This window comes from Corvus hawaiiensis, chromosome 2, assembly GCF_020740725.1.
Source record: "Corvus hawaiiensis isolate bCorHaw1 chromosome 2, bCorHaw1.pri.cur, whole genome shotgun sequence".
NCBI lineage: Eukaryota > Metazoa > Chordata > Aves > Passeriformes > Corvidae > Corvus > Corvus hawaiiensis.
Genome location: NC_063214.1, coordinates 39330422 through 39341922, shown reverse-complemented (window position 1 = coordinate 39341922; position 11501 = coordinate 39330422). Strand labels below are relative to the sequence as shown.

Here is an 11501-nt window from a genome sequence, read left to right as displayed (position 1 = left end):
TGAGTAATTTCCCTCAGGCCTGTGTTTTTGCACTTCATACCTTTAGGAGCAATTCTCTAGATTTCACCAGCTAGGTGGGGGCTGATTAGGGTAACATGTGTAAGAGGTATGCCAGGAATGACAGGGTTGCTGGTCTTTGTTATCCAGTTGTTTTGGTTTTTTTTCTTTTTTTATATACTCTGATATCCTAAAATTAGATCTCTGTTGCATTTGTTACATATACATCTGAGACCCATAACATTTGTGGACTTCTTTCAGAATATCCCTTGGACCAGATTTATTTCAGTGTTACAGCCTGCTTCTCAACATTTTCCCTGTTGTTTATTTAAACAAGAGATACTCCTTTACCTACTCAGTCAAGTGATAGTGCAACTCTTAGATCTCTTGAAGCAGTTGCTGCTGCACTCTGAACGAGCAGTAGTATAATTTCATTAGTGGAAAATAAACCCTTTTTAAGTAAGTGCGGTATAAAGTGTTATGTAAGAGGAAACATTTAATGAGCAGATGCTTAAAATTCTGTTTATATTGTATGCACATGGCCAGTTAAGTTTTTCTTGGCCCCATTGTGTAAAAGAATATGTCTGTCTTAAGTAAGGAGTGTATTTGTTTTTCTAATATTCTCATCATGCTGGAACTAACATACTTGACATTGCAAAGTTTTGAGATTCTCCAAGAGCACGTTTTTAGAATACTGTAGAGACTACATATACAGAAATAAGAGTAAGCACATTTAGGTTGAAGATGGCTTAGTTATAAAATTTGTTTGCTTAAAAACATTTCCAATGCCTTCTGATGATGTCTGTGGCTAGGCCAGTGTCTTCTCCCTTTCTCTCCAGGCAGGACACCAAGAAAGGAGTTTGTAAGACAGGACATAGTTAAGGATCAGAGTCCAGATCTATCAGAAAGTTGGTAGTTATCTGTGTTCAATTAAGACACCATAGAAGAAGGAGCCTAGCATATGAGGCATCAAGATGTCAACCATAGCAGAGGTCTGGAAAAAATTTCCTAAGAAGGATCATAATGGCCAAAGACACCCAGACAAGATGTTGTCTTGACTGGCAAGATGATGCCAAGGGTCAGACCACCAAACTAAAAGAAATGAGATCAGACTGAGAACTTAAGTTATGGCTAAAATCCAGCCCTCCAAAGGAATTAATCAGATGAGGTTTGGAAGACTTTGTCTGGGAAAAGAGATGTCTTCTCTGCCTTTAATTCTCCAGCTGTTATAAAGGAGAAGCTTACGCCCTTTCATTAGAAATGGAGTATGTGCAGCTCAGTTGTGCAACAGTACCAGTGTGTGTGTATGAAACTGATGTGTGTTGCAGCTTTTTAGTGGACTCAGGCCAAAGCTTGCTCTCAGTCAGCAGATCTGTGGGCAAATGTGTCTGCTGAGCTGCTGAACATTGTGCCGGTCCCACCACACTTGGCTCTATTCACCTGTTACCTAAACTGTGCTTATCCAGTGAGTCACCCCTACACAGAACAGGCCTTGAGTAAATGTCCTGTTCAAGTTCTCTTTATAGCAGTTTCTAAAGATGAATCTGCTCCTGAGGTAAGATATGCAGCTGTTTTTCCATAGGTAGTGTATGAAATGTTTTTCCATATAATTGTCTAAAATCTTACAGCCCATAAATTGTGAGCTATCTATGGGTGACCTGCTCAGATTGTCAGCAGTGTAGGAAAGATCTTGTAGGAGGTCAAACTTTTGAAAATACCTAAAACCGATTTTTAAATTATAGCAAATGTACTATCCAATAGTATCTGAAGTATTAAAAATAGGTTGGAAATGGAACACAGTCTCCAAATCTTTAAAATCAAGTGGACAAAATGGTTATAATATTAAGAGGTATGAGTCAAAGGGGAACAACTCAGCGATTTTTCTCTCTCTTCAGAAAACCTGTATAAGATGAACCTCCTAGGCAGGCCTAGCCAAATTCTTTTCTGTAGATACAAAAATGCTGCTAGCAAGGATTTTTCTTGCTATTTTCTAAGTCCATGAGAGACTTTTCTCTCTCACAGAAGAGGTAGCAGGGAATGTAAACAACCAAGCCAACTGCAACCTTGAAAAGTCTTGTTTATGGTATAGTAGAAAAATATTTTGACAATGGATGTTTTAGGATTTTGGCCAATCACCCCAAGGGGTGGCTGGTCCTTTGTCCAATTAGACTATGAAGAAAAAAGTCTGTACAAGAGTTTGCAAAATAATTAAATAAATCAATCTTGCTGCACAATTCCTGCCTGCTGGATCTTCTCTCCTCCTCCTCCCTATGGCTGCAGGATACAGTGATAGACCCTAGGGCCTAGGCCTGCGGTAATACTTTTCTTTCCTACATATGACCCACCAAGTCACTATTGTATCTAGTGCAGCCCTTTCTTTGCCCTCTAACACCAGAAAAAATAGGAAGCCATAATCTAGTCACCTCCACTTGTTCAATTAAGAAATAGCTTGTCTAATCATGGAATGTGCCAAGAGATTTTAGATAACATTTTTTCTTGCCACAACCTGTACATTCATTCCTGTCCATGTAAAGCTTTCCAGGAAAAAGATTTTCACATTCTGCATGCCAAGACTAATAAAAATTTGAAACAAATTCTTTGTAGGGTTTTAATTCCAGTTTGCTTTTCTTTCCCTTTCTCTGATCTTAACAGTTTCCTCTAAAAGCATGCTTTTTGCTCTTTATGCAGACTGTATGTGGATGGACCTTTTGGAAGTCCCTTTGAGGAATCCCTGAACTACGAGGTCAGCCTCTGCGTGGCTGGAGGTATTGGAGTTACACCATTTGCATCCATACTCAACACATTGCTGTAAGTGAGCTTAAGCCTTTAAAGCATTTTGCCCCAATTTACAGCAACAGTGCATGTCAGAAAGGCTTTGAGGGTCTTAGAAAACTTCCACTGGTATAAGCTAATGGTTCCTTGAAAAGATGTAGAGGACTGGGATGTCCCTGAAGGGCATAAATCCTCTCATACCAGCTGTGTAACCCAAAGAGTTGTGGCAGAGATGTGCCAGTGATGCACCTGGATGGGGACAGTGTCACCAGCCTTTGTATCCTGCCACCAGCTTAGCCTGTGATTAATGTGGTCACAGCCCTTCAGCAAGGCTTGTTCCCCTAGTCCCAACTTAGATGAGGCTGTGTGCTATGAGAGTTTTTGGGAGTCAGACAATTGTGACAATCTTTTCTGCTGGAAATGCAGGGCCAGCTCTCCTGGTTTGACTTTTGTAAATGTCTAAGCTTGATGTTTTAATAGGAAGGAATCAACCCGAATTCAGGTAGCATGCAGATGTTAACTCCATTTGAAAAGTTTAAATTTTAGATATGCATTTTTCTATTTTTTCCCTTCTTGTCTTTTTCTCTCTCTCTTTTTAAATTTTATTTTAATGTAAAGCCTTTCACATTCTATGCAGATTAAACTTTTCACCTCTTGTTCTTCTGTCACATTGACAGCATGGTTCCCACCAAATCTTATGCTGGTGAAATAGGCTTGCTTTTATGATTGCTATTGATTTTTTATTTGCTAGAGTTATTGGTTAAGAGCTCCAGTCACAGGTTAAGCACCCCTGTTTCAAAGGCCCAGTATAAACAGCAGCCAAAGCAGCAAACCTTCCCTGAGAGGCTGAGAGGCTAACTGGCTTTGGGAGGGCTTTACAATGCACAACTAAAGCATTTCTTCCAAGATGAACTTGCCAATGGTCAGGTCTAACTCCAAAGTGAAGTGTGGAATTTAGATGCTGTACACATTCTTCTGTCCTTAACCTGGGCTGGGCCTGACAGTGCTAAGTGCTACTGAAAGTTATTAGCCTCATGTGTCTCATAGTGCTGCAGCCCCCAAAGACCATCTTGGGCTCCCTCATTTTCTTTTCTTGAAAGCATATGGATCATCCTCTCAAAACCAGGGTAAATTTTTGCTGAAAGCCTGGGGCTCAGGTGGATAAAATGACTGTTTTCCTTGTGATGGATTATCCCTGGTAGTGTTTACCAGAAATGTCACAGAACACAAAGATGGGCCAGCAGCAGGTAATTAGATATTTTCCTCTACCAGTGTGTTATCAGAGGCTGTAGGAATTTGCACAGACACTGCAAGAAAATGGTAGTGTCCAAAGGATTTTGCAATGTCCTTTTTTCTACATAAAGCCATAAATTGACTTCCAAGGAGCTAATTCCATAACCTGCCTTTGTAGCCACTCTTCCCCTTGTGCACTGCACAGTATACAGGGGAATCATTCTGGGGAAAAGTTAACAGTCTTAGTCTGCTTCCCTCCTCAGTATTTAATCAACAAGGCACTGGTTTAGTGGATGATCTGCGTGTGTCTTTGCCCTGGCTTGGAAGCAGATATTGGCAGGTATGAACATGCAAACTGCCTCATGATGCCAGTGCTGCAGAGCAGCCAGGCCAGTCCTGCTGTGTCAAGGACACACAGGTCTAGGAGAGGTCCACAGCCTGTCCTTGAAATCTTGTTTCCTGCTCTGTTGTTTTCCCCTTGTATGTACATAATTTGATTCATGCCCCTGCCCTTCCCTCCACTTAGCTGTTGAACCCTATGCCCTATTTTAAGAAATTATAGTGTACTTTAAGGAAAGGTAGAGGTTTTTATGCACAAGGGTCTGTAAATAATGGCTGTTATGGGCAGTGTAACACAGAAATATGCAAGAAATGTTACATATAAGTGGTTGTAATGGGGGATTGCACCTCTACTGTGCAATTATATCCTGCTGGAGGTAGATGCAGGCATATGTGTCTGGGGTGCTATTTTAAATCTATGCTGGACTTGTCTGATGAAGTTTGCAGTCCAGCCTCTTTGGCCATCTGCAGTGTTTCATCACTGAGAGTGGTGTTTTGTTACTGAACTGGGGCATTTCAATGCAAAATGCCTTGCATTTTTCTCTTTTTTTATCCCTTTTTATGATGAAAGGCACTTAACTTTCCTTGCTGCTGCTTACAGTTCTCTTGTCACATCTGACCAGATTGTGACCCTTCCTAAGGGCTTGTCTTAGTTTAGGCAGTCAGAAAGGGATGGAGAAAATCCTGTTTGGCAGGTCAGCAGTTTACAAACCAAAAAATTGAAATCAGGACTTGAAAACCACTGTATTCCCCAGTCTGAAAGCACTTTCTTTACTCTCTCTGGGGAGTTTACATGAAAGATGAGTGCTCACTTCTACGTGCTGCTGAGGTGCTGCTGATGTGTCCATCCTTGCCTCTCAGGGGAGGGCTGTGGGGAGGCAAGACACTGGTTGGAGCCATCACTTATATAGATCTATTATCCCTATACCTGGATATGCCAGCAGCTGGATATGCCAGCAGCTAGATATTGCTGGATATGCCAGCAGCTAGAGTTTGGAATAAAGCACAGTGGGTATGGTGAGATGTATCATGAAACTTTTCCCGGAGGTTTGGCTCCTAGGATTGGCATTTGAAGTGCACAGGATATGGCCTTCCCTATCTGAAAATTATATTAGGAGGAAAAGGAGGAAACTGTGCACTGACCATTCCAGTGATCAGAACAACAAAAAACAGTGTTGGCTAACTAAGAAAATGCTTCCTGAATACATGTGCTTTATTTCAACTCATTACTCATCAGGACATTTTTTATTTCTGTTTTCTTTCCCAGTTCATTCAAATCTCCTTCCTTTGTGCTTATTTGTGTTTTAATTGATTTAGAAATCTGACACGAGAGTCCTGTTTTCCTAGATGCAATGCCAGAATCTGCCCATGGCTGCACTTTATCTACCAGCATTTTCTGAAGTCTGTAATATATCACACAGTTCCATAACACAATGGAGCTCTGATTTGATTTGGTCTTTGTGATTTTGCTACAGTATTAATTATAACCAACCAGAGCCTTTCAAATATAAAGGCAGAATTAAGTCCTGCCATTATTGCATTTGTCAATATTTTCCACTTACGGGCTGCTTTATAAACCTAATAAAGCATAATAAATACACTTGAACTTAGAATGTCTCCTTTGCTTTGAAATAAAAGTTTGATGATGATACATGAATTCATTTTTGCTCCTCAAATCATCTGTGTAGCTGACAACTTCCTAGTGTGGAAGCACTAGTATCTGTGATGGCTGTTAGCTCTGTGCTAGAGATTGAATATTCTCAGGATCATCCAAATAGGCTGTGTTGGTCAATTCAGTGTCTGATGTATCATAGCTTGAAGAGCAACTTAGCAGTTAGCTTCTAATGGAAATTCATGTTTCCATTAATGAATATAAGGCATCCTAATTAATGTTTCCCTTTAAAATTATAATTTTGAACTACCCACACATTTTATTTTCAAGTGACGGCTGGAAATGCTACAAGCTCAGAAGACTCTACTTCATTTGGGTATGCAGGGACATTGAGTCTTTCCGCTGGTTTGCAGATCTGCTCTGTATGTTGCATAACAAGGTAATGGGTGTTGTTTGGAGGGATCCTGACAACTTAAGTGCAAGGTATGCCCACACCACACACCTGGCATTCTATACAACATGGCAGCCTTGCTCAAAACAAATGAGTTCCAGCAGTAGCTTGGGCTGCCTGATCCAGGCTTCATTTGTTTTTGGAGCTGCACAAACCAGTTTGAGTATCCATCACCAACGTTTCATTGCAGCATAGCCATGTTCCAGTAGCCTGGGCACTTATCTGTGTCCAGACTACTTTATGAGACAGAAGGAGCAGCACGTGCATTCTGGGAAGTTTTGAGTGGCCCTTAGTCATTTGGCTAGTAGACAGATTGAGAAGGGAGTGGGATTTACAATTCCAAGTGTATTTTAAGAGCCATGTAGCTTCCTAAAATAATATTTTTTACACAGCATGATGTGCAATATTCACAAAGGGGTGCTGTGGAAGCACACCCTCTTCATTAAAAAGCTTACTTCACTGATGCTGAAACCCATGTCCCTCAGCATAGTAGGCATAAGTGACTTCACACTTAGATTAAGAAAAAGAATATTATTTCACTAGCTGTTTTTATCATCCTCCCAGCTTTGGCAGGAGAATCGGCCAGACTATATAAATATCCAGCTGTACCTCAGTCAAACAGATGGAATACAGGTATGTGGCCAAATGTTGTTTGTAAACTAAACTAGACCTTGGAGTAATAGGCGATGCAAACTGTCAGTCAAAGGCAGAAGGGGATTACTGCAGATGGTAAAAACAGGAGATGAGGCCATAAACTCGGGTGACTGATTCATTAATAGAGCAAGAGAGCCAGTTCATCCCCACAGCATTAAGAGAGTCTAGTGCAGTACCCTTAACTTGATTAGGTGTGGGCAGAAATCCATATCTTCCTTTTCTAGGAACGAGGTCCTTCCAGGCCAGGCCACAGACCAGACAGTTGGCCGTGTTCGATGGGAAATATGCTTTGTTTCTGGGCTAAGAACCAAACCAGAATAGTTCTAGGAACTTGCAAGCTCAAATCTTCTTTTCCCATATATATTTTGAAAGAATCTAGTTATTTTTAAAAGCTTTTTATTTCATTGCCTCATAAATAGATGAAAGGTAGAAATTTCTTGATGTGTAAGACTGAAAATGATACTGAGCTGTAAATTGTCATGTATTGCCAATGACAAGGCTGGGCTAATTCCCCAAATCTTGGCATCTTCTGTAACTATTTATGCTTGCAATCTTCATTTTATGTTATTTAGCCCATAAGCCTAGGTACAAGTCTTTACTGTGCCGTGTCAGGAAGCTTTCCACTGACTACAGGGTGCCCAAAGACAAGCCTGACAATAACTGCAAAACATCAAATGCAGTGAGAAACCATGCCCAAAGGATTTGGATCTGCCTGGTATCAGGTGGAGATAGCATAACATTCACAGCTCTGGTAGGAGCACAATCCCATAGTTTAAATGATGTGATAGCCACAGTAGTTATGACTATGACAAATGTAATGCCTGGACAACGTATGTTGATTGAAATGGACTGCTTGAAAATGCCTGATTGATGAAGCTGGTGTGTAACTGTTAGGTTAAAATTAAAACTGGAAGCAGGACTGCAATGCAATGAGGTAGTGAAAGTGAAGTAATAGCCAATTAAAAGGGAGTTTTCTGATACTATATAATGTACTACTACTGCATAGTGATATTAATCAAGCAGCTGCCGAATTTATTTAAGTCAGCTTTTTGGTTGAAGTCTTTCTTTAAAGTCACTTTTTTTTTGTGGCTGTTGAACAAAACTGCCATGAAGCATAATGCTGCTCATAATTGCTCAAGGAGGAGTTAAGTCTCCATGGCCATACAGGTGGTGTGTTCACTGGTGTTAGTCCAAAGTGCTGACTGCTACCAAAATCAGGGCAGTTGCATGTCATGCTCCCTTTGTGCAGCAGCCCTTGTGCCTGTGTGGTAAGAGCCCAGCCTGCAGCAAATGCCTCTTGTCTATAAAAGCCCAGAGGAGGATGAGTTGGCCAGGACTGAGTTTGCATTGGTATGAGGAATGTTCCAGGTTGTTCAGCAATGGGGGGAATGTGGGAGCCTAGATAACATGTAACTCTGCCTCTTCCTGTTGCATTAGGGCACCAAACCCAGGGTTGTGCCCTGCAATGGGAGGGCATTTCACCTTATCAAAATGCTGGTGAGTTAGTGCTCTGGAATGGATTGGGTTCCATCTGGGGAGCAGTTTTGGCTGCTTTCTGCTGTTACAGCTGCTGTTACAGCAGCTCAAAACAGCTGGCAAACTACTCTCAGGGAGAAAAGTAAGATTTCCCTTGTTACTTTTTCAGATGTAGTCATCTTAATAGTTACTTGTACAAAGTTTGAAAAAAAAAAAAAACTTCAGACAGAAATATGATTTTTGCATCAGCAGCATTTCTTCCAGCTTAGCATTAAAAACCAGTGTGGGAATGAGTAATAGGAGCATGGTTATTGTTTTATGGCTTAAATAAATTGGTTTAAAAGTAATGTGGAAATTAATGAGCAGCTGCATGAGGAACAATGTATAACAAACACCAAGGAGAGCCATCGAAAAGGTACTGAGCAGAGATATTGGTGCATAAGATGGCTGCAGTTCTCATCACAGCTGTGGTACTTGTGCTCAGGTTGCGCACCTCAGCACCCTGGCAAGTCAGCCAATAGCAGAAATGGGAGCCCTGGGTAATATGAGGCAATTTGCAAACCAGGCAGAATGGAGTTTTTTGTTTCTTGCAGAAAATAATTGGGGAAAAATATCAAGCTTTAAACTCCAGGCTTTTGATTGGACGACCCCGGTGGAAGCTCCTGTTCGATGACATAGCAAAGTGCAATAGGAGGTAAGTGCTTGTCCACTTGAAGGATGCCACAGTTTGATGGCTGGGGATATCTGTTTCTAGCTGTGTTTGTATGAAAATATTTCTGGGCTTTATCTTGCTGAGAGATAGCCTATACAAACGGAAACACTTTTTTTTATACGCTCAAAGCAATTCAGCTTTTCATGAAACTGAGATGTTCAGTGGCCCAGAAAATAAAAGGAGCAGATTTCCATCTCACTGCACAGAGATTGCCTATGTTCTTGTCTGTGGCAATGTCTTACTTTCAACATATGCTGGTTTTTTATATAAAGTTACATTTCTTAAAATTGTTGATTCATGATTTGTAATGCTAGTTTACAAACAGAATTCCCAAGGAAATATTTCAATTACCTGTATTGTTTTTATTCAGAAGATGTATTGTCTTTGGATATTACTAGCTATTTTTTATTCTCTGTTAAGACCTTGCAATGCCTTTTTACTGTGCTAGGAAAGCATATTATGATCTGAAACAAGACAAGTATAAACCAGAAAAGACATGCAATTAGACTGTGGAATGTCTTTGTCCAGATCCAACTTTGTTGGTTGAGTATTTTACCCCCTACTGGCAGTTTATTGCCTCAAAAGCTGATCTGGAAGAAGAGACTGTGTGAATCTTCCCTAGTCCACTTCTGGCAAAGTCAGTGGTGTGGGAGCAAACCCTGCTGAGTAGCTGTTGATCTGTGTGCATCAGGTTGAGAGGTGCTCAGCAGAACTTTCCCTCAAGAACTTTTTGTCCTCTCTTGCACTTGCAAAGTGAAATCTGCCCATGGCTTGTTGACTCTTCTCTTCTGAGGCTAAATATGACTAGGGGACACTGAGGCCCTGGCTCTTGGGAAATACTGAGTGCCAAATGTATCACTGTGGGCAGTGTGAGCTGCTGACAATACTTGTCTTGGATTCAGGTCATAGTAGATGTTGTGAACAGGATGCCCCAAAGGCTGCTAGGTCTCGAGTAGAATTTTCACACTTAGAGAAGGGGTTTAGATTAAGGAACCATGGGAAAGAAAGCTTCAAAGAAAGAAAGAAAAAAAGAAGGAAAGAGAGTTAGAGAACAAAGCTGACTTTCTGGATTCAAAGATCTCTGCATAGAGGACTGTTGACCTTTTATGCTCCATTCTAATGTCTTTTTTTGTTTAACTATGTGAGTGCAGTTTTAAAAGATGAAAATGATGATGTTCCTGCCACTTTCTTCCAAGGATGTAAGAGCACATAATATAGATGAAGCTGTTAGTAGTACTAGTAGTCATCCTTGCTTTTTCTTTTTTGCTTTCCATTGCATTACTCCTAATTAGTCTTTGAGTACCATTTTCTCTGCTTTTTCACATCAGGTCTTTAAATTGGGCCACCATTTTCAAGCAAGGTGTCTTTTAATACCTAAATAATGTTCTGACTCTTTTGATTACCTTGCTACGATCTAGAATTTGTCACCCTTTGTCATATCTTTATCAAGGTTTATACAGCTCTGTACCTATAGATGTAGTTACTTGTAACAATGCACAGTAGTGAGGCCTTTAACAACCTCAGCGGTCCCACAGAAATTTACCTTTTGTAGGTAATTATTCTCTGTATTTCCTTGGATGAGATGGGAACTTCAGTTTTTCCCTTCAATCCAATTTCCAGGTCTGCTACTAGCTTTATTTCAGTTCTTATTTCTCTGTAACTTTCCGCCTAAGTGTCCCTGCTGCTATACGGAGACCAAAATAACCAAACTAAAGCAAAACAGGTCAATCAAGTTGTTTCCAACATCTGGTGCCAGTGTTCAGGCTTTCACATTTGCAATCATCCCCTTGGGCTTGTTTATGGGCAGCCAAGATATTTTCTAGTTTTTATCTTGTGATTTTAGGAAAAGCTGCACATAAATAAACAGGCAGCTGGCAAAGCTCTCACTGTGTAGCTGTCTGATTGCTGTGTGCTTTGTGAATTGTTGCTGTTGTTGCTGTTTGGGTCCCAAATAAGCAAAGTCCATTTGTAAGTGTCTGAGCTTTGCCAGACCTTCAGAGCGTGACATGGGACAACCCAGCATCAGGTTCCTGATCCCTTTTTTTTTCTGGAAAAGAGGAGCAGACGTATGCCATCTACTGTTCCTATTTCACATGACACCTGCAGACCCAGCAATCTGCGTTGGAATAGTTACGTAATAAGTTACTGGTCTCTTTTTTTCATGCTTTTTGTGGGGGAATGGAGCAGCAGCCTTGTTCCCGTTCAGTTGTGTCCTGGATGAAAAGCTTGCACCATGCTCAGTTTGCTTAAGTCAA

At 40.7% G+C, this 11501-nt stretch overlaps 1 protein-coding gene across 2 annotated transcripts in view; it reads left to right on the top strand.

Moving 5' to 3' along the window:
- Nucleotides 1-11501, top strand: part of NOX4 (NADPH oxidase 4) — a 113302-nt gene that overhangs the window by 87968 nt on the left and 13833 nt on the right. For both annotated transcript variants that reach the window (XM_048295050.1, XM_048295051.1), the window contains 4 exons: nucleotides 2686-2805; nucleotides 6284-6392; nucleotides 6969-7037; nucleotides 9128-9228. In XM_048295050.1, the coding sequence (XP_048151007.1) occupies nucleotides 2686-2805; nucleotides 6284-6392; nucleotides 6969-7037; nucleotides 9128-9228 (399 nt within the window). The remainder of the gene's footprint in view (nucleotides 1-2685; nucleotides 2806-6283; nucleotides 6393-6968; nucleotides 7038-9127; nucleotides 9229-11501) is intronic.